The 24174-nt window shown below is 43.2% G+C and overlaps 2 protein-coding genes across 10 annotated transcripts in view; one reads left to right on the top strand and one right to left on the bottom strand.

Annotated features, from left to right (window-relative positions):
* The window catches only part of LOC138760236 (protein PML-like), a 45011-nt gene extending 21271 nt beyond the window's left edge, over positions 1–23740 (top strand). Inside the window, exons 4-9 of the mRNA XM_069930569.1 lie at positions 1467–2050; positions 8177–8223; positions 11873–12056; positions 15503–15558; positions 19499–19676; positions 20891–23740. Coding sequence (XP_069786670.1) covers positions 1467–2050; positions 8177–8223; positions 11873–12056; positions 15503–15558; positions 19499–19676; positions 20891–21639 — 1798 coding nt within the window. The 3' untranslated portion in view covers positions 21640–23740. The remainder of the gene's footprint in view (positions 1–1466; positions 2051–8176; positions 8224–11872; positions 12057–15502; positions 15559–19498; positions 19677–20890) is intronic.
* Positions 1–24174, bottom strand: part of patz1 (POZ/BTB and AT hook containing zinc finger 1) — a 749193-nt gene that overhangs the window by 136145 nt on the left and 588874 nt on the right. The window lies entirely within an intron of this gene.

The following is a 24174-nucleotide window of genomic DNA, read 5'->3' on the forward strand; positions in this document are numbered from 1 at the left end:
AGGTGAGGAGAGGAGAGAAGGGAGAAAGGGACAGGGGAGGAGCACAGGAACTGGTGGGTACAGGTGGGAGGGTAGAAGAGAAAATAGCTGAGAAATGATGGGGAGAGGGTCGGAGATGGGCCCTGGTCGGAGAGGGAAGGGGGTGGGGAACTGGAGCAAAGGAGGCAGAGGGATAAAGAAAGAAAGAGACTCGCTTAAATGAGAGAAATGCAAGTGAATCACTGCTTCACCCAGAAGGACTGTTTGGGTCCCTGGATGGCAGGAAGAGATTAAAGGACAACCATGTCATCGCCCACAGTTGCTGGGAGGAAGGGGAAAGGAAAGAGTGGGACCAGGCATTGGTGAAAGAAGTCTTCCCTCCATAACACTGGATGTGGAGGCAAGGGGAAGATGTGAGTGGAGATGGAATCTCATTGAAGGTGGAGGGAATGATGATTGGTTGTGAAGGCTGGTGGGATGGGAAGTGAGGACCAGCCCAGAATACCAACTTGGTCAGCATAGATAAATTAGTCCAAAGGGCCTTTTCTGTGTTATATGGCTCAATGACCAGGGAAGAAGGGGGTGAGAGACTTTTTAGAATTTATTGTCATGAGCACGTCACAAAATTCATTGTTTTGCTTCAGCATTACAGGTACAAATATTGGGATGTTACATTTTTTTAAAAATTAGTGCAAAAATAAGAGAAAGTGATGTTGTATCTGTGGTTCATTGTCCATTCAGAAATATGATACAGAGGGGAAGAGCTATCTTTGTACTGCTGGGTGTTTGTCTTAAGTCTCCTGTACCTCCTTTCTGATGGAAGCAGTGTGAAGAGGGCATGGCCTGGGTGGTGAGGGTCCTTAATGAGAGAAGTTGCTTTCTTAAGACATCGCCTCTTTTTTTAAAAAATTTTTTATTTTTCACACCATAAATCACATTAGCCATGATACACACTTTTTCTTTTTCACACATATACAGTGACTTTTTCTCCCCCCCCCCCTCCTCCCAAGCCACCCCCCCACCCACCCCTCCCATCCATTTTAAGACATCGCCTCTTGTAGATGTCCTCAGTGGAGTGAAGACTGATGTCCATGATAGCACTGGCCATTCACAACTCTCTATAGCTTTTACCTGCCCTGTGATTTGGCACCTCCATACCATACAGAATGCTTGCCATGGTACACTTGTAGAAATTTGCAAGAGTCTTCAGTGACTCTTCTCAAATTCCTAATGAAGAATAGCCGCTGGCGAGCTGCCTTTGTGATTCTTTGAACATGGAGGCCCCAGGATAGAACTTCAGAGATGTTGACACCCAAGAATTTGTAGTTCTTAAAACTTTTCCACTGCTGACCCCTTGATGAGGACTTGATTGTGTTCTCTTGATTTGGATGAGATGAGGTTGAGGGTTGTGGTAGAGGAAAGGTTTGCTGCTGTTGTTGCATCTCCATGGGACCACATTGATTTGTCTGTCCTCGATTTATTTTCAGTTTTTTCTGCAAGACGTGTTCAACCAGCATTTGTTGCAACTGTCTGTTGCTCCATCACATTCCGCAAGGTCACAGTTACCATGATGTTAAGCAGCAGGCTGTGCTAGAGGGGGAAATATTGAACCAAATGATGGAAACAGTACGGGAAAATTACAGTCAATTCACTGACAGCTGCTCAGAACTGATGTCCCTGAAGGAAAGAATGAATTTGATGAGGAGCGAAATCGAGGCTTCAATCAAACAACAGGCTTCTGCTGTCATGCAGGAAATCATTGATGAAGGAGACAGGTTGTTGAAGGAAGTGGAGGCAGTGCACAATGTGGAGCAGAGCAGGTTGGTTAACAACCTGACTCAAATAGTTCAGACCGTGAAAAGGATGGGTGCCGGGGACAAGCTGGCATCCGCTATTCTGAAACTTGGCACGAATGAAGAGATGGTAGAGATGTATGAGCCAATCAGATCTGCTCTGACTGCTCTGGAACAGGCCAAGCCCTTTGACATGAGCAGTGATGTCACAGTGATGGAATTCCAGGAATGCACTCTGGAAGCAAAGACTCTGCTTGGTATTCTTACACACAAAGAAGGTAAGTATTAATGTAGAAAACTTTTTTTTAAATTTTTTTAAATTTTTCACACTATAAACCACATTGATCAAGATACATACATTTTTCTTTTCAAATATATACAGTCTCGTTTTCTCCCCCCCCCTTCCCATCCCACCCTCCCTACCTCCCCTCCCATTCATTTAAAGTACAGAATCTAAGATACATTAAACCCGTCAAACAATGTTGTCACTCAATAAAAATAAACAAGAAATTCCACTGAGTCAATTCTTTTCATTTCCTTCTCCTTCTGTCATTTTAGGTGGTAGATGTCCCCAGTAGGTTTTCTCTATTGTGTTTCATGTATGGCTCCCATATTTGTTCAAATATTGTAATATTATTTCTTAAATTATATGTTATTTTTTCTAATGGAATACATTTATTCATTTCTATATACCATTGTTGTATTCTCAAGTCATCTTCAAATTTCCAGGCTGACATAATACATTTTTTTGCTACAGCTAGGGCTATCCTAACAAATCTTTTTTGTGCACCATCCAAATCAAGTCTAAATTCTTTGTTTTTTATGTTACTTAGGAGGAAGATCTCTGGGTTTTTTGGTATATTGCTTTCTGTGATTTTATTTAATATCTGGTTTAGATCTTCCCAAAATTTTTTCACTTTCTCACACGTCCAGATTGCATGAATTGTTGTTCCCATTTCCTTTTTACAACGAAAACATCTGTCAGATACTGTTAGGTCCCATTTATTTAACTTTTGAGGTGTAATGTATAGCCTGTGTATCCAGTTATATTGTATCATACGTAACCTCGTGTTTATTGTATTTCTCATGGTTCCAGAGCATAACTTCTCCCATGTTTCCTTCTTTATCTTTATGTTTAAATCTTGTTCCCATTTTTGTCTAGTTTTACCATTTGTTTCCTCATTCTCCTTTTCTTGCAGTTTAATATACATATTTGTTATAAATTTTTTGATTATCATTGTGTCTGTAATCACATATTCAAAATTACTTCCCTCTGGTAACCTCAGACTGCTTCCCAATTTGTCCTTCAAGTAGGATTTCAGTTGGTAGAATGCCAACACTGTATCTTGAGTTATATTATATTTATCCTTCATTTGTTCAAAGGATAGTAATTTATTTCCTGAGAAGCAATTTTCTATTCTTTTGATCCCTTTTTTCTCCCATTCTCTAAAGGACAGGTTATCTATTGTAAAAGGGATTCGTTGATTTTGCATCAGTATTAGTTTTGGTAATTGGTAATTTATTTTATTCCTTCCTACATGAATCTTCTTCCAAATATTGAGCAGATGATGTAATACTGGAGAATTCCTACGTTGTACCAATTTTTCATCCCATTTATATAATATATGTTCAGGTATCTTCTCACTTATTTTATCTAGTTCTAATCTAGTCCAATCTGGTTTTTCCCTTGTTTTATAAAAATCTGATAGGTATCTTAATTGTGCGGCTCTATAATAATTTTTAAAGTTTGGCAGCTGTAAGCCTCCTTGTTTATACCATTCTGTTAATTTATCTAGTGCTATCCTCGGTTTCCCCCCTTTCCATAAAAATTTCCTTATTATTTTCTTTAACTCCTTGAAGAATTTCTCCGTCAAGTGTATTGGCAATGCCTGAAATAGGTATTGTATCCTTGGGAAAATGTTCATTTTAATACAGTTTATCCTTCCTATTAGTGTTAGTGGTAAGTCTTTCCAATGCTCTAAGTCGTCCTGTAATTTTTTCATTAGTGGATAATAACTGAGTGTATATAGATGGCCAAGGTTTTTATTTATTTGTATACCTAGGTATCGTATTGCTTGCATTTGCCATCTGAATGGTGATTCCTTCTTAAATTTTGAGAAATCCGCATTATTCATTGGCATTGCTTCACTTTTATTTGCGTTAATCTTGTATCCCGACACTTCTCCATATTCCTTCAATTTCTTATGTAATTCTTTTATTGATATTTATGGTTCTGTTAAGTATACTATAACGTCATCTGCAAATAAACTGATTTTATATTCCTTCTCTTTTATTTTTATCCCTCTTATTTTATTTTCTGTTCTTATCAGTTCTGCCAGTGGTTCTATAGCTAATTCGAACAGTGAGGGAGATAGTGGACATCCCTGCCTAGTTGATCTGCTTAATTTAAATTGGCTTGATATATAACCATTTACTGTCACCTTCGCCAATGGTCCCTTATATAATGCTTTAATCCAATTAATGTATTTCTCAGGTAGGTTGAACCTCTGTAGTACTTTGAATAAATAATTCCATTCTACTCTGTCAAAGGCTTTCTCTGGGACTAAGGCAACGCCACTATTGGCGTCTTGTTTCCTTGAACTGCATGGATTAAGTTAATGAACTTACAGATATTGTCCGTTGTTCGTCTTTTCTTAATAAATCTTGTTTGATCTAGTTTTACTATTTTTGGTACATAGTCAGCTAATCTGTTTGCTAATAGTTTAGCTATTATCTTATAATCTGTGTTAAGTAAAGATATTGGTCTATATGACGCTGGTGCGAGTGGATCATTCCCTGTCTTTGGTATTACTGTAATTATTGCTGTTTTGCATGAATCTGGTAAGCTTTGTGTTTTATCAATCTGGTTGATTACTTCCAGGAGGGGAGGAATTAATAAGTTTTTAAATGTTTTATAGAATTCTATTGGGAATCCATCCTCTCCTGGTGTTTTATTATTTGGTGGTTTTTTTATTATCTCTTGTATTTCTACCATTTCAAATGGTTCTGTTAATTTGTTTTGTTCCTCTATTTGTAATTTTGGTAGTTCAATTTTAGTTAAAAATTTGTCTATTTTGTCTTCTTTCTCTTCGTTTTCAGTTTGGTATAATTGTTCGTAGAATTCTCTGAAGTTTTCATTAATCTCCGTTGGATTATATGTGATTTGTTTGTCTTTTTTCCTTGATGCCAATACTATTCTCTTAGTTTGTTCTGTCTTAAACTGCCATGCTAGAATTTTGTGCGTTTTTTCTCCTAGTTCATAATATTTCTGTTTTGTCTTCATTATGTTCTTCTCCACCTTATATGTTTGTAGTGTTTCATATTTTATTTTTTTATCTGCCAATTCTCTTCTTTTAGTTGTGTCTTCCTTCATTGCTAATTCTTTTTCTATATTTACTATTTCCCTTTCCAACTGCTCTGTTTCCTGATTGTAGTCCTTCTTCATCTTGGTTACATAACTTATTATTTGCCCTCTGATGAATGCTTTCATTGCGTCCCATAGTAAAAACTTATCTTTCACTGATTCCGTATTTATTTCAAAGTACATTTTAATTTGTCTTTCAATTAATTCTCTAAAATCCTGCCTTTTCAGTAGCATGGAGTTTAATCTCCATCTATACATTCTTGGAGGGATGTCCTCTAACTCTATTGTCAATATCAGGGGTGAGTGGTCTGATAATATTCTAGCTTTATATTCTGTTTTTCTTACTCTGTCTTGCATACGAGCTGATAACAGGAATAGATCTATTCTTGAGTATGTTTTATGTCCACCCGAATAATATGAATATTCCTTTTCCTTTGGGTGTTGTTTCCTCCATATATCCAAAAGTTGCATTTCTTGCATCGATTTAATTATAAATTTGGTTACTTTGTTCTTTCTGTTAATTTTTTTCACAGTTTTATCCATGTTTGAATCCAAATTAAGGTTGAAATCCCCTCCTATTAGTATGTTCCCTTGCGTGTCTGCTATCTTCAAAAAAATATCTTGCATAAATTTTTGATCTTCTTCGTTAGGTGAATATACATTGAGTAAATTCCAAAACTCCGAATATATCTGACATTTTATCATTACATATCTCCCTGCTGGATCTATTATTTCCTCTTCTATTTTAATTGGTACATTTTTACTGATTAATATAGCTACTCCTCTAGCTTTTGAATTATATGACGCTGCTGTTACATGTCCTACCCAATCTCTCTTTAATTTCTTGTGCTCCATTTCAGTTAAATGTGTTTCTTGCACGAATGCTATATCAATTTTTTCTTTTTTCAGTAAATTTAGCAGTTTCTTCCTTTTGATTTGGTTATGTATTCCGTTAATATTTAAAGTCATATAGTTCAACGTAGCCATTTCATACTTTGTTTATCTTTCCTTTCTGTTTCCTCATCATCATCTTTCCTTCTTATCTATTTCTGCTTTCTTGTTTTGAACACTTTATAAGACAACATTTCTAAAACATCAAACATTTCCCTTATTCTCCTATCTAAAATTTCTTTAACCCCACTATCCCCTCCCCTTCCTGAGTTGCCCTTTATCCCTTGTCGGGCAACCACATCTCCCCTCTCCATTTGGATTTGCGAATTCACTCGCAAACGTCAACTGATTTCGCAGTGACCGTAACTCCTCCCCACCCAGCCCCCCCAGAAAAGATTTTAATTTTCATATATAACAAAGGTCACTCTCTTAATTCCCTCCTTACTTCCTCTCTTCCCTTTCTTTCCCTTATTAATTCTTATCTGTACTCTATATATTTTCCTTTAAATACGGATACACTCATGTACACACATATATACATACACACACACACATATATATATATATATATATATATACCCATATACACACATACATATAGTTCGTGGTCATTTTTACTCTCGTTACATGTCTTCATCTCTCGTCTGTTTTGTAGTTGTTCTGCAAATTTTCGTGCTACCTCCGGATCCGAGAACAGTCTGCTTTGCTGCCCCGGAACAACTATTCTAAGCACCGCTGGGTACCCCAGCACAAATCTATATCCTTTCTTCCATAGGATCGCCCCTGCTGTATTAAACTCACTTCTCTTCCCCAGGAGTTCAAAACCTATGTCTGGATAGAAAAAAATCTTTTGACCTTTGTTTTCCTTTCTTCTTCTCTTCTTCCCATTGCTTTCGACTTTTCTTTCTTTGCTGCCATCTTCTTCCCACCTTTACTTTCACTTTATTTTAATTTTTATGTTTGTGCCTTTGTGTTTTGTGTGTTTTTTTTAAACTTTTCCGGAGAGGGCTGGAGTTCCCCGACTGGCCACTACTCCATCACGTGACTCCTCCCAATGTAGAAAACTTGGGGTGAGGATTGAGGGGAAGTTGGTTGCAGTGAGTGCTGATGTTATCACAATATTAATACAAACAGGAGTAAAATGTCCTGCAGTCCAATACAGTCTTGTGAAGGACTAGCACAGAGCAGAGGAAGAGTTACCCTGAATCTCGCTGGGCCCTGTTCGGTTCACATTCAGGTTTATTGTCACTTGTATCAAGATGCAGTATTAGTGTTTGTAACACAAACTAGTCATCACGTACATAATCAAACAAGTAAGACACAGTACAGAAGGGCAGAGTTACAGAGAGAGATCAGTTGTACACGTTAAAGGCAGCATAGTTTTGCAAATCATGGTTCATCCAAGAGATCTATAACAGGAAAGAAGCTGTCCTTAAATCTGGTGGTGCATGATCCTATACTCACGAATCTTTTTGCTGATGGAAGGGAGGGTAAAGAGAGTGTGGCCAGGGTAAAATGAAGCTTTTAATATGTCAGCTACTTTTCCAAGGCAGCAGGAGGTCTGGATGGGGAGGGAAGGATGAGTAGGTGTGATGGTCTGAGCCATGTTCACAGCTCTGCGGTTCCTTGTGGTCTTAGGTGTAGCAGTTCCCGTCTCACGCAGTGATGCCCCCTGATAGTTGGCCACTTAACACTGAGATGAGGGAGTAATTCTTCAGCAGGGTGGTGAACCTTTGGGGCTTTGCCTTGGAGTCTGTGGCTGCTCATTCATTGTGAATACTGAGGGACCTGGGAGGCCTGGACCTTGGGCAAGAAGATGGAGTGGTTAGAGATGGCAATCTTACTCAAGAGCAGAACAGATGTTTCTTGATTCTGCTTTTTATATATCCACATCAGGGAGTTTGATGGGGAAAGGTAGAGGGGATATTCTTTGTAATCAATCCCTGGTGCATCTGCCCAGGTTAAACAGAGTGGGATTGATTGATAATATGCCAAGGAGCACGAGCACTTTCTTAAATACTGCCATGCCACACATTGCCCAGAGTTCTAACTGAGCGAAGCATCTCTCTGACAGCTCATTGGTAATTTTGACCATGTGATGCTTCTTTCTGCTGAGCCTTCGGGATTGATGGTCTTTTGTTGCTTTCAGAGCAGAGAGAGGGAGCGGGAGACCCAGAAATTGAGAAGTCTGTGCAGGTACGTTGTAATTGGAAACTGTGATCCAATTTGTTAACCATTGTGCCTAACTTTGTAGTCTTACGTGTAGGGCAAATTTAAAGCTCAGAGAATATGTGGAAGATAAGTCGTCAGTGAACAATGGGTCTGCTTTTACTCCTTTGCTGGTTCAATGGCAGTGTCAATAGCTTTGAAGTTCACTGAAAGATGCCTGCCTGAAAACAGGATGGACTGCTATAATGGAGCCCATCGTGGATGGATGTCATACTTCAGTGGATGATGCGATGGGAGTTGCAGTTCATAATATAGAACATGACCACACAGTACAGACCCTTCAGCCACAATGTTGTGGTGACCTACTCCACAACAGTCTAATTTTTCCTGGCCTCACACCCATAACTCTTTTTTTTCTTTCATTTTTGTATCTACCTAAGAGTCTTTTGAATGTCTATTGTACCAGCCTCCAGCACCCGCCTGGACAATGCATTCCAGGCACCCACCACTCTCTGATGGGAAAAAAAAACTTACCTCTGACATCTCCCCTAAACTTTCCTCCACTCACCATGAACAGATATCCTCTGATATTTGCTGTTGTCTCCCTAAATGATTACTGACCAGTGGCACTCATATCCACAGTGATGAGGTGTTGAGAGGCTGGTGTTGAAGCATATCAGCTCCTGCCTCAGCAGTGACATAGATCCATTCCATTTTGCTGACCAAGCAACAGATGTACAGCAGATGCCATCTCACTGACTCTATACAAAGCTCTGGTTCACCTAGATAACAAAAGTACATACTTTAGGATTCACTTTATTGACTACAGTTTGGCATTTAACACCATCATCCCATCAAAACACAAACCAACAACCGCCAAGATCTGGGCCTCAACACCCCACTGTGTAATTGAATCCCAGATTTCCTCAACTCCAGACCACAATCTGTGTGGATTGGCAAGAACATCTCCTCCACAATCTCCATCAGTACCTAGGTCCCTGCTCAACTCATTTTTTTACATTTATGTGTGGCTCGGAACGATAACACCACCGTTCGCAAACTTGCTGATGATGCCACCATAGTGGGTGTATTAAAAAGCCAATGAGTCAACATGCAGGAGAGAGATTGAAAACTTGCCTGAATGGTGAACTAATAGCAACCTCTCACTCAAGGTCACCAAAACCAAGGAGCTGATTGTAGACTTCAGGAGAGGGAAATCAGAGGTGTATGACCCAGTGAACATTGGAGGATCAGAAGTGGAGAGGGTGAGCAAGATTAAATTGCTCTGAGTCATTATCTTGGAGGACCTTTCCTAGGACCATCATACCAATGTCATCATGAAGAAAGCACCTGTACTTCCTCAGGAGTTTGCGGAGGTTTAGTATGTTATCGGCAACCTTGGCAAACTTCTACAGATGTGTAGTGTGCTGACTGCAGCATCATGGCCTGGTATGGGGGCACCGATACCTCTGAGCGTAAAGCTCTGCAAAAGATAGGGACACAGCCCAGACAAAACTCTCCCCACCATTGAGAAAACCAACATGGAACACTGCCATCGGAGAGCAACAGCAATCATGAAGGATCCACAACACTCAGGCCATGCTCTATTCTTTGTGCTGTCATCGGTAAAGGTGTATCGGTGCCACAGGACTCATTCCTCCAGGTTCGGAAACAGTTGCTACCCCTCAACCATCAAACTCCTAAATAACAGAATCACTTAAAGACTTTTACATTTATTACTGAATTTTTTTTTCTGTATTGCAGTTTGTTTACATTATTCTTTGTTTACATATACATATACATATTTTTTCTTGAGTTCAGTTTACAGTTGCCGATGAGTAGAAATTCTGCCTGGCCTGTGGGATACAGAATCTCAGGTTGTATGTGATGTCATGTATGTACTCTGATAATAGCTTTGTACTTTGTCACTCCAGGAAAAAGATGCTGACTGTCCAGCCAATCTCAACCCCTCATAATCTTGTATACCTTTTTGAAGTCACCTCTCCCCCTTCATTGTTCCAAAGAGAAAAACAACCCCTGGCTCTTGCTTCATAAGACATGTTCTCAAATTCAGACAACATTCTGGTAAGTCTTCTCTGCACCCTCTTCAAAACATCTATATCCTTCCTGTAATGAGGTGACCAGAAATGAACGCAACATTCCAAGAGTGGTTGAACCAGAGTTTTATAGAGTTGCAACATTACCCCATGGCACTTAAACTCAAGCTCCCGATGAATGAAGGCCAACACACAATACATTTTCTTAACCACCTGATCTACTTGAGCAGTCACCTTGAGGGATCTATGGATCTGGAATTGAAGTGGGTCTTTATAGCAGCAGTCCCCCGAAGATGTACAGAGGCAGCTGTTGCTGGGGACACAGGACAATGTAGCCCTTACCCTGACACTGTCCTGTGTGAACTTCCTGCCCTCTGCCCTTTGTTTACAAACCTCCTCTGGGGCCACATTTCCATAGTTCCCACAACAATAGCCTTATAATCCTTATGGAAGAACAATATTGCCAAAAGTCCATGGTCAGCAAATAGCCAGCCCTGACCTCCAATTGGCTTTGAAACAGGAAGGTTGATACATGCACTACTTGCTGTTTGAAGGTGATGGTTCCTTTAAGTGACGTGACAACTGGCCTTTCAAATGTGATGGTGAGTGGCCCTTTAAATGAGATATCAATAGATCCTTTAAATGTGAAGGTGAATGTCCTTGAGACAGGCAGAGGACCATCCTGACCACCCATAGCTGGGTTTTGTTGCCTGGTGGGCTCTAAACAATCACCAGTCTGAGGTTGGGGAGGGAACATGATGGAGATGTTGTGGATCATGTAGAAGGGTGTCGTAAGGTCACAACAAGATATAGACAGGTTGCAGAGTTGGGCAATGATGTGACAGATGGAATTTAATCCAGACATGTATGAAGTGATGCACTTTGGAAGGTCAAACTTGAAGCCAGTTTAAGTGGTTAATATCAGGAATTTTAACAGTGTGGTGGAACAGAGGAACCTTGTGGTCCAGATCCATAGATCCCATGCAAATTGCCATGCAAATTGATAGGGTAGTTAGGGTTGTTAAGAAGGCTTATGGTGTATCAGCCTTCATTAGTCAGGGGATTGAGTTCAGAAGCCATGAGGTAATGTTGCGGCTCTATAAAACTCTGGTTAGACCACATTTGGAATATTTCATTCAGTTCTGGTCGCCTTATTTCAGAAAGGATGTAAATGCTTTCGAGATGGTACAGAGATTTATGAACATGTTACCTGGATTGGAGAACACATTTTATGAAGTAAGGTTACTAGAGTAACAAAGGATGAGAGTTGACTTAATAAAGAGGCTTAGGTTGGATTTACATCCAGCACTTTTTTTCCCAGGGCACAATAGCAAATACTAGAGGATATCTGTTTAAGGTGAGTGAAGGAATGTTTAGGGGAAATGTCCGAGATACACAGAGAGTTGTGGATGCCTGGAATGCTTTGCTAAGAATGGTGGTAGAGAGTAAGGAGAGACTTTATCAGATGTGAGGGAGAAAAGGGTTAGATTGTTGTGCAGCCAGTTTACATAGGTTGGCACAACATAGTGGGCTGAAAGACCTGTACTGTAGTTTCTAAAATGGGCTTCTGAAGGCCAGTGATTCTTCCTATTGTTCAATAACTGTTCTTTTGTATCCAGGAAGCTTTGGTAAATCGAGTACCCAAAGGACTTGAAGAAAGTACCATGGGTGGTCAGCAACAGACCTGGAAAACGGAACACAACTACTATGTGAGCGTCAGACACCCATCACTTCCCTTGCCAGACAGCACACAGCAGATCACACTCGATGTTTCCAGCGATGAGACCCAGCTATCTTCTTCAGGTCAGGCTGCAACCTTTACTTGTTACACTGTGGGAACTGTAACAACACTTCCAGTCAGTTGTACACATTGCGGGGAAGAAATTGAGTAACTATTAAAAAATATTAAAAATCCAAGGCAGAGATGACAAAGGCTCACCCAGGGTTAATGGGAGTTGGAAGTAAAATAAAGATCTTGTAGCGGGCCGAGCGACCATATGGTTAGACAGGTTGAATCGTTGCTTCAGACGGTTGGTACAAGATAGCTTGGGCCTCCCTTTCCTTCTCAGGAGAAGCTCGATACATGTACAACTGATCTTCACTATCGGCGCCTCCGGCTTAGCCCCAGTAACAGGGGTTTCCTCTCCATCAGTTCTGCCAGCAGTAGCTGTGGCCCAACCGCATCTCAATGAGCGTTCAAACAAACGGAGCGATTACTGTTTCTACCACTGCAGATAGGGCTGCAATGCCTGGTGGCATGTCCCTCCATGCTCCTATTCCAATGCCAAGTTGAGTGCAGCAACGAGAAATGAACAGTCCGGCTGCCGAAACCACCGGACCACCAGTGTACGCATGGGCACAGCACCTCCCACAGGACAAACTCCTCCAAGCCAAGACTGAGTTTGCTGCTATGGAGGTGTTGGGTATCGTCCGCCGTTCAAACAGCCCCTGATCGTCCCCAGTACACATGGTCCAGAAGAACTCTGGTGGTTGGCATCTGTGTGGCAACTACAGACAACTCAATGATGTCACTGTCCCAGATAGATACCAGCTCCCCCCCTCACATGTCCAGGACATCGCTCCAGGGTTGCTGAATTTTCTCGATGGTGGACCTCATCAAGGGGTACCATCAGATTCCAGTGCATCCTAACGACATCCCGAAAATGGCCATTATTACACCTTTTGGCTTTTTTGAGTTCCTCCAGATGCCTTTCGGATTAAAGAACGCAGCCTAGACGTTTCAGCATCTCATGGACATGGTTGGCGGGGACCTCGATTTCATCTTCATCTATTTGGATGATATCCTCATCGCCAGCCCCGATGCCAGCACATACAGGACGCACCTTTTCAACAGGTTTCAGGAGTTCAGATTCACAGTGAACCCAGCTAAGTGCCAGTTCAGTCTGGAAACAATTAATTTCCTTGGACACCATATCACCCGCGAGGGGGCCACACCGCTGCCAGATAAGGTAGGAGCTATCCAGTGATTCTCCGCGAGGGGGCCACACCGCTGCCAGATAAGGTAGGAGCTATCCAGTGATTCTCCCGAGCACCATCAAAGGCCTACAGGAATTCCTAGGGATGGTGAACTTTTATCATCGTTTCCTCCCGGGAGCAGCTACCCTCGTGCAGCTCCTATTCGACCTCATCAAACTCAGCCACAAGGCGCTCCAGTGGGCATGTGAAACCATTGAAGCATTCCAGGCAACTAATGCGACACTCATGGAGATCATATCTTTGGCCCATCCAGACTCTTCCTCCCCCCGGCCATTACATCAGACGCATCGGACAGAGTGGTCAACGCAATGCTGGAGCAGTGGGTTGATGAACAGTGGCACCCCGGTGTTCTTCAGCAAACATGTCCGACACCAGAACTCAAGTACAATGCATTCGACCGTGAGCTGTTGGCCCTGTATCTGACAATATGACATTTCCGTTGCAGTTAGAAGGAAGGGTTTTAGTTGCCTACACAGACCACAAGACACTCATCCATGCACTCAGCAAGATTTCAGACCCATGGTCAGCGAGGCAACAACCACGCTTCTCCTACATTTCTGAGTATACTATGGACATTTGCCACGTTGAAGACAAATACATTGTTGTGGTCAACGTGCTCTCCAGACTGGCCATTGCTGCTATCTCAGGAGGACTTGATGTTGCTCAACTGGCCCAAGGCCAGGTGGCGGATGCTGACATTCAGGCTTATCAGACTGCCATCACCACCCTGAAGGTTAGCGATTTCTGTCCTTCACCGGGGAGCCCAACTTTACTATGTAACATACGCACGGGCTTCCCCAGACCCATCCTACCCACGACCTGGCGACGGCGGGTATTCGACTAAATTCACGGTCTGTCACATCCTTCAATAAGGTCCTCAGTCTGCCTCCTGTCTGACAAGCTCATGTGGCACAGCCTCTGCTGTGATGTAACTCTATGGGCTAAGACTTGCATGGACTGCCAGTGCGCCAAAGTGCACCGAGGCACCTCTCCAGAGTTTTGCCCTGGTGCAACGCCGGTTTAACCACGTGCACATGGACATCGTTGGCCAAGTCCCCATGAGCCAAGGTATGTGGTATTTATTCACAATAGTTGACTTTTACTCATTGGCTGGAAGCAATACCCCTGCCCACATGTGACACAGAAACTTGTGCCAGAGCTTTCTTGTCCACTGGGGTCACATGCTTTGGCGTCCCGACCCACATCACCTTGGACCAAGGGTCCCAGTTCAAGTCTTCACTCTGATCCAAATTAGTCAAGTTCTGTGGCAGCCAGTTACACCACACCAAAGCCTACCATCCTCAGGCAAACGGACTTGTTGAATGTTTTCACTGCCATCTAAAAGCAGCCCTGAAAGCTCAACTACAAGGCCCGAGTTGGATGGACAAACTCCTATGGGTGCTGTTGAGAATTCATACAGCACCAAAAGAAGACCTGCCAGCGTTGTCCGCTAAGATAGTGTACAACTTCCTGCTTACCATCTGAGGGACATTCATTTCAGCCCTGCCGACCCACAACACAGTGCCTTAGACGTCCTCCAGTGCCTGGGGGAACAGATAGGTAAATCAAAACCTTCCCAACACGGTTCTCCACCCTGTCACGTCCCTGGGGATCTACAGTCCACTGACTTCATTTTCGTTCACAGAGGACAGCAAGGAACACTCCTGCAATGCCCCTACGAATGTCGTTTTCACCTGGACATTGGCAGGTGGCAGGACATGTTTACCATTGACTGCTTCAAGGCGGCGCATTTGGACTCAGGTCAGCCCTGTCCCAGCTCCTCAGAGGCTGCCTGCCTAAAGAGAGTACTGTGACTTGCTCAAAGAGTGGCAGCGATTCTGGGCTGGGGTGGGTAGTGTTGTGTGGACGTGCTTCATTTCAGTAGCGCTGCCGTTAGCAGCTGCTACAATCTCATTGTTCTATCCAGCACGCCCAGTATGTCCAACACAAAGCTCCTGTCATAGTGTTCTTTCATAGACATGGGTCAGGAGCAGAGTGCAAGTACATAATAAAGGAGCAGGATTTGATACTTGCTCTTATTCATTTTATATTTGAGTTGACACCCTCTGTTTTCCACTGGAGAGTCTCCTGTCGAAGGCTATTTCACCCTGTTTGAATCCCTCTAATCAGAGGCTTTGAGAGCTCGGGACTAATTTCAACCTCAAGGACTCCAGTTTACTTAAAATTAAGAATACTCAGAGAGGCAAAAGCAAACAAACTACAGCTAAATTAACACAATTCTCTATTTTCAGAGGAGAAAACAAATTTGTCATCCGATGACAGCAAAAGTGATGGTGCCTCTCTCATGGTAAGGACTCCCTGCTCTTCCCCATGGTGTGATATAAACAAAGTTCAGTGTAATTCTGCCTATATGTAGGCTCCATATGTAGTGCACTATACATAGATACCTTGCATACACTCCATGATATAAACACAGGAGTTTTATATGAAGAGGCACAAGCCCAGATATTGGATTCATTAACACTGGTTTCTCGTGCACAAATTGTGTATGAAATCAATTTTACCACATGTAATGGCAACATGGTTAGTGTAGCAGTTAGTGGATTCACTTTTACTTTGGGCTATTGATATGGTTCAGAGGTGAGCTGAGAAGTAGCAGATGGATTTTAACACAGAAAAATGTGAAGAGGTTTAGTTATTTGGTAGGACAAATTTGAAGGCAGAATACAATGTTAATGAGAGGATTGAGCAGTGTGAAGAAACTGAGCATTCTTGGGGTCTGCAGACATAGGATACTCAAAGCTGCTGCACAGGTTGATAATGTTGTTAAGAAGGTGTCTGGTGTGTTGGCCTTCATTAACCATGAGACCAAGTTCAAGAGCCATGAGGTAATGTTACAGCTATAGTTTGACCTGGCTTTGAATATTGTGTTCAGTTCCAGTCATCTCACTGCAGGAAGGTTGTGGATGTTATAGAAAGGGTGCAGAGGAGATTTACAAGGATGCTGCCTAGATTGGAGAGCTCAGAGGACTCCAAAACCCAGCAGCAACAGAAATTCACCAAGACAAATGGTGACTTAAACAAAAGTTGCTTTTATCTTTAAACAAGAAAACGGAATCACACTTTAACTTATCACGATTGACTTAACTAACCTAACTTAACCCCCTTCTAGCTCTAAGCGCACGTGTATGTAATGTGTGTGTAAGTTCAGAAAAGTTCTTTGCTTCACAGTCCAATCTCACTTCTCAATCCTCCAAGTTCACTGGTTGCAGGCAATTATTATACTGTGCACAGAATTTAACATTTATAAAGTTCACTAGGATTTGATGCTTGAAAGGTAAATGGTTACCGCTCAGGAAAGTTCTTGTAGATTTTCAGAGAGATTCGTTGTACGCTGACACCCACAAGTGATTTACTTCCATCAGCCACTTCAGTGTCTTGCCGAAGAAACTTGTCCCCTCAGGGTTCTCCAGATGATAACCTCTTTCTTTCAGATCACCACAGAGTTCCTTTTTGTTTCCCTTATTCCAAGTGAAACATTAGGCAGCCAGTCCTCTCCTCTTGCATGAACCACAAGGGCTTTGACCAGGCTGTCTTCCAAATGGGGCTTTCCATAAACTTGCCAGCTTGTCCTGTTCCAGTTGTTGCTGCTGGCTGTCAACCCGTAGAACTGATCTCTCTCTCTCACTCAGAGTTCCAGTATTTCACATGGTATGTGACCTACACTAACAAACCCTGTCCCAATTATCTCCCAAAAACATCTATATTCTGTCACAGCATGTGTTCAGGAAAGTTTTTTTTTCACTGTCAAATCATTCACTTTTCACTTCTCCAAGTTCACTGGTATCAGGCAGTTTTCCATACACCTGGCTCTGGTGCTTTAACTGAAGTTTTTATTGCTCAGGAAGGTCTTTGTTGGTTTCAGAGAGATATTCATTGTTCATTGGACTCACACGCAAACTGATCTCTTTCAATCAGCCACCTCAGTGTCTTGCCGAAGAAACTTTTTCCCCCTTGTGGGTTTTTCCAAAAGATAACCTTTTCTTCCAGGTTACCATGAAGAGTTCTTCTTTTTCCCCTATTTCAGTAGAAACACAATAACCAGCCAAAGTCTCTGTAATTGACTATAGAGATTTATAATAGGCTGACTTGGAACTCAAAACCCATCTTGAAACGGGGCCTTGCAGCAGGTCTGCAAACTTGCAGTCTTCAACATCAACTGCTGCAGTAAACTGACTGTCTCTCTCTCTTCCCCTAAAGAATGCCATGTTTTTTCTCTCTGTTTGCAAAACCACATGACCCCTCTTAGAACAGCAGACTTCAACCAGAAATTTGGATCACTTACACCAGTTTAGCAACAAAAAATTAATCAGTTTCTGTTAAAACATGCTCTTCCTTTAAAGATAATAGTCCATTTTAATTCTTTAACATCTACATGTGAAGTTGTCACAGGCACTCTTCACAGTTTCTGTAAAGTCACTGTAGACTTGAGGATTACACTGAGGCATAGCTCTTGCATTTCAAATGAGATGTCTCTTGTGGAATGTAAACTAATACCTAAACCCCCACCATCTAACCTTATTCCTTAAGATATATTTTATTCCATAATTCTATTAACTTATTCCATAGCAATGCCTTATGAAGATAGGTTGAGTGAACTTGGTCTTTTTTCTTTGGAGTGATGGAGGATGAGAGATGACGTAATAGAAGTGTAGAAGATTATGAGAGGTGATATAATAGAAGTGTAGAAGATGAGAGGTTTTGATTGTATCGATGACCAGAGGCTATTTCCCAGGGTTGAAATAATTACACGTTTGGACACAGTACGGAGTGAGGGGGGAGGAGGGATGTAAGAGAAGAATCTGGATGGCTATGAAGTGAGATGGTCAGTTTTCAGCAGCCAAAATTGGTGAGTTTGCCCAGCTACTGACAAAAATGGAAGAAGCCTGAGAAGGGAAGAGCCCATTCATGCAGAGATCACTGAGCTCCTCCCTCCAGCCCTGCCATCGCCTACATCTCCATGGAGTAGCTGTTCTTGGGGTCACTTAAATTCAGCCTCCCACTCCAGGTATCGGCATAGCATCAGCACAACTCCCATAGAGGACCATGCATAGCCCCCCCTTCACTTTGGATTCTGTGGACAAGCCTCAATACCATTGTTCTTACTGGGTGTTATGACCAACTTTAGGATCCATTGCAGGGGATCTGACTGAGAGCCAGAACTAAGTTAGGACCACACATGGTGCATTATGCCATTTTGTACAGGGCACCGCACTGAGATGAGGAAAAATTTCTTCTCTCAGAGGGTGGTGGATCTGTGGAATTCTTTGCCACAGGAAGTAGTTGAGGCCGGTTCCTTGTCAATATTTAAGAGTAGGTTAGATTTGGCCCTTGTGGTTAAGAGGATCAAGAGGTATGGGGAGAAGGCAGGAACTGGTACTGATCAGTCATGATCATGTTGAATAGTGGTGTAGGCTTGAAGGGCCAAATGGCCTACTCCTGCACCTATTTTTCTATGTTTCTGTATACAGCATTATACACAGCAGTGCACAGTGCTATATGCAGCAGTATAACTCAACGCCACGCAATGCTCTATATGAGGGATGATACACAGGAATATATCCACTGTCCATGGTATTATACTCAGGCCTATATTAAACGCAGACCAATGTGCAGCAGTACTTGGTGCTATTTGCGGCTCAATACAGACAATACGTAGTGCTCTATGGTGCACCAAATGTGCCTTGTGCTTAGTGCTCCAGAAAAGAGTGGAATTTGATTCCCTGGGATCAATGTTCACCGTGGAAAGTATACACAGGCACATGGTGTGTAATGTGTATTTTACACAGGGAAGAAGAAAATCAGCATTTGAAAGTCAGGTTATTGACCAAAACCTGAGGAATATCCTGGGCTTTTGGGGTTCATTGATCTCCCAGGGTTTTGGGTTCATTGATGAACTGGGGTTTTAGGGTTCATTGATGTCTCTGGGGTTTGGGGATTTCTCTGATGTTTCTGGGTTTTGGGGGTTTGACATGTATACTCAGTTTTGGGAGTTGCACCAATGACTCTGGGCTTTTGGGGTTTCACTCATGACCAGGGTTTTGGATGCTATGGATGTTTCACGCTTTAGGGTTTTCACTTCTGTCTCAGGGTTTTGGGGATTTCACTGATGTCATAGGATTTAGAGGTAGTCATTCATGAAAAGGGTTTTGGGGTTTCATTGATGTTGGGATCTGTGCTGTGATGACTGTGTGGTGTTTCTTACTTGATTTGTGGACCCCTCCCAGATACCCTCTGTGCCACTGCATCCCGAGAGTTCCGAAGCTCCATGGGATCAGGGAGAGAACAACGGTTCTGGTCAAATGAATAAGGACTGGGTTCAGGAGGGGTCATGGAGACCGTGGCAGTGTCAGGAACTGCGAGGGTTCCCTGTGGTCTTCTTCCAAATCCAGACGACAGATGTGGGTGAGTTTAGTCAAGAATATTCATCTTTCCCTCCTTCCTCCACATGTGTTTAGTTGATGGTGACGTGACCCCTGGGATCAGCCTCCACATTTCCACTGCCCAGGGCCTGGACTCCTGCAGTGAATAGAAATTCATGCCCTGTCTCCCCAGGGAAAATCCCTTGCCCTCTCTCCCCAACGACAATCCCTTGCCCACTCTCCCCAACGACAATCCCTTGCCCTCTCTCCCCAACGACAATCCCTTGCCCTCTCTCCCCAACGACAATCCCTCGCCCTCTCTCCCCAATGACAATCCCTCACCCTCTCTCCCCAACGACAATCCCTCACCCTCTCTCCCCAGGGACAATCCCTCGCCCTCTCTCCCCAACGACAATCCCTCACCCTCTCTCCCCAATGACAATCTCTTGCCCTCTCTCCCTAGGGAAATCCCTCACCCTCTCTCCCCAATGACAATTCCTCGCCCCTCTATCCCCAGGAACAACCCCTCACACTCTCTCTCTCCAGAGACAATCCCTCGCCTTCTCACCCCAGGGACAATCCCTCATCCTCTTTCTCCAGGGACAGTCCATCACCCTCTCTCCCCAGGGTCAATTCCTGCCCTCTTTATTCTAGGCTTCTCCATTGTCTACTCTTCCCAAGAGTGCTCCTTTGCCCATTTTATCTGGAAACTCTCTTTTTTCCTCTCACCTGGAGTGCTCTCCTTCCCTACCTGCTCACATCCTCTCTCTTTACTTTCTCTCTCCCTCCCCTTATCTCTCTTCCTCCCTCCTTCCCTGGATGGATCCATTCCACTACTCTTCACTCGAAGGACATAATCCCATCAGCACTGTATTCCCTTCCCTCAGCCATTCCCTATTACGGGGCAGCCTACATCAGAGGAAACTCCCTGAACCCTGGGGGTGGATCTCACAATGAGCATCCAGCCATCCATTTGGGTGTTCCCCCAAAGCTGATGATGCCAGCTGGGCTCTGCTGATTATTAAATCCAGATAATGAGAAGCTGAAGGGACTCAGTGGGTCAGGCAGCGTCCATGAGTAGAAATGGTCAGTCAATGTTTGCCCTCAGGACCCTTTCTCAGGAATAATGGTCTCGCTATAGTCCCGTCCTGAAACTGATAATTTCTCTCCATGAACGCTGAGTCCCTCCAGCTCCTCTTCAGTGTCTCAGGTTTCCAGCAGTTCTCAAGTTGGTCTGATCATTTTGATTTTTGCCAGGAGATGGTAATATTGTGCAGCTGAGCGCAGTGAGTGGTGAGAAGATCTTCAACAAGTACATCCTGCCCAGGAAGCCCACTGTGGCCCATGTCCCCATCCAGAATGGTCTTCATGCTGTGGATGGGATACTGTACTTACAAGGAGAAGCTCAACCGACCTGTGGCCTCAACGAAGCCCTGGAATCCTTCCTCTGCTTCCTGCGGCAATTGGATCTGCCTCTGTTAGCTGGTCACGGCATCTGGACCCTTGATTGCCAAACCCTTTGCAAAGCCTTCGAGGCACTATCCATGAAAGATTGCTTAGCCCAGTGTATGTCAGGCTTCCTGGACACACTGTGGTTGGCCAAGAAAGTTCTCTCCAAATCAGAGGTCAGGAATTTCACGCTGAAGTATTTAGTGAGAGCATTAGTCAGTGACAGAGCTATTCCCAATGTACAGGCACTGCAGAAACTCTACTCCATCCTGAAGCCATCGCGACAGCAGGCAGAAGAGTGTGAATTTACACTGGCCCAGCTGGAGTGCCGCTGCTCCCTGGAGCCTCTCATCCAGCAGGAGGTTATTTCCTCCTTAGTTGCGGACAGACTTGCCTTTGAAGGGGTCAGCCTGAGCATCTTGGAGTTTGCTTACCGGAGTGATCAGAAGTCTGGCTTGAGAAACCTGGTCCAAGCCAGCAGGAATCTGGGGCTTCGGAATCCCTGGAAAATCACCAGGGCAATCAGATCCTTCTTAAAGGGTCAGATGTGCAAGTGACACCAGACCAGATGGATGCGATGAGGCCCAAAGGCAAAGAATAAAACAGGGGCCAGGCAAGGGTAACCTGTAGGAGCATTGTCTGGAGGGTCAGGGAATATTTGGAACACAGAAGTATGCACATTCCAACTCAATCCTACCCTCCCCCACTGGGTCCAGATCCCCATGAGCCAACGTTCATTGAGTCAAACAGCACATAACTGGTCCTTTGGGCCAACTCGAACATGCCGACCAAGTTGGCATTCTGGTCTAGTCTTTTTTGCCTGCATTTTGTCCATATCCTTCCAAGCCCTTCCTATTGTTAAATCCGTCCAAAAGCCTGTTGAATGTTGCTCTTGTGCCCAGCTCGTTCTAGATATGAACCATCAGATCCCTCTTAAATCTCTCCCCCCCCACCACCACTTCACCTTAAACCTATGCTCTCTAGTTCTAGAATCATCTACCCTGGTAAAAAGACTGAGCATTCACTTCATCCATGCCCTCATGATTTTGTAAACCTCTATAACAGTGATTCTCAACCTTTTTCTTTCCACTCACTCTGGTGAGTGGGACAGTCAAGGATCAGAGAGTACGCCTTCAAAATAAAAGGATGCTCCTTTAGAAAAGAGATGAGAAGTTTCTTCATCTAGTTGATTGTGAATCTGTAGAATTCATTGTCACATACAGTTTTGGAAGCCAAGACATTGGGTAGATTTAAAGCAGTTTGATAGGTTCTTGATTGATAAGGATGCAAAGTTTCTGAGGGAACGCAGGAGAATGGGGTTGAGAGGAAATTTACATCAGCCATAATTTGAAAGTATTTGCTATGCCATAGGTACTCTGTGATTAGTAAGGGATTGTTTAAGGTGGTATGTGGGTAGAATCGTACCTAATTGACTCGTGATGTGCACGGTTTCATAACTCCAAAGGAAATGGGCCAATGACAATTTTTTTCAATCAAAATATTTCAGTAACAATTGGGTCTAGAGCAGTGATTCTAAAACTTCCCTTCCCACTCATATACCACTTTAAACAATCCCTTACTAATCACAGAGTACTGATGGTATAGGAATTTACTTAAATTGGTATGTGAGTGGAAAGAAAAAGGTTGAGAGCCACTACTCTATAAGATTTCCTTTTAGCCTCCTTTGCTTTGGAGAATAAAGACCCAGCCTATCCAGCCTTTTCCTATAACCCAAGCCCTCCAATCCCAGCAATATCCTGGTTAACTTCCTCAGCATCCCTTCCAATTTATGTACAGTGCACAGTATGCTAAATGTGGCCTCACTAACACTTTGTACAACTTACTTCTGTACTCTGTACCCTGCCCAATGAAGGCAAGCATGTTCTTTGCCATCTTGTCCGCCTGAATTACCATTTTCAGGTACTCCAGAGCTGTTGTAATAGCATCACTGCCGCTGGTGTGAATTTGGGAGAGTGGAAAGTGGAGAGACAGCGCAGCTTTTCATGGTTTAACTGTCAGCTCCGTAAAGGCTTCAAGTAGCCTGTTAGAGTAGCCGATGGTGTTTTGTTTTAGATCCTGCAATCATGGATGTCAATGCCCAAGATGGTGGTGCTTGAATCTGGGCATTGCAGACTCCGGGGGAGCAGTGGACCGGCGCAGGGCATCAGAAATGAGGAGGACACCCCCTGTTGTGAAGGAGAAGCCTGGGAGAGATCCCTACAGGAAGTAGACAGTGAGGAGCTCAGCGGCTGAAGGACCCACACAGACAGCAGGTTGTTGGCGACTTGCAGTCAATGACTCACATCAGTCTGCAGGCTGCTGGAGACTGGCTGTTGGGAACCAGGAATTGTAATCATATTCAAGAGAGTGCTGAGGACAAGAAAGGCTCTTGAAGGGCCTTGGGAGTTTAAAGCTTTCTGATCGTATCAGAGGCTTTGGATCTGGAACTTGGAATTGTAAGGCTGTATCAGGCTGCGAGACGGCTGGAGGTGAATCCCGAGACACTCAGTGCTCGGAAGTGACTTTTTGCTTTTCTCCTTTATTGTTCATGGCAACTCTTTATTTGCCTTAATGGTTGGTAAAGGTTGAAGAATATTGTGTACCATATATTACATTTTTTGTATTATTACATATCAATAAAAGGAACATTTGAACCAATGTCTTATACATCGCCATTACATCCCAACTTCTTTATTCAGTACTTTGATTTATTAAGACCAATATATCAAAAGATCTCTTAACAACCATATCGACATGTGATGCCACTTTTAGGGAATTATGTACCTGTATTCCCAGTTCTCTCTGTTCTACTGCATATCCCAGTACCCTACTATTTACAGTAGATGTCCTACCTTGGTTAGTCCTCCCAAAGTGCAGTTTTGGGCCTTATATCTAAGGAAGGATGTGCTGGCCATCCAGATGGTCCAGAGGAGGTTTATGAGAATGATCCCAGGCTGGGAGAGATAAATACAAGAGGTCATAGTTTTAAGCTGAAAGGGGAAAGCTCAAGGGGAACATTGAGGGAAAGTTCTTCACTCAGAGAGCAATGGGAGTGTGGAATGGGCTGCCAGCTGATGTGGTGATTGCGGGCT

This window comes from Narcine bancroftii, chromosome 4 (genome assembly GCF_036971445.1).
Source record: "Narcine bancroftii isolate sNarBan1 chromosome 4, sNarBan1.hap1, whole genome shotgun sequence".
Classification (NCBI taxonomy): domain Eukaryota; kingdom Metazoa; phylum Chordata; class Chondrichthyes; order Torpediniformes; family Narcinidae; genus Narcine; species Narcine bancroftii.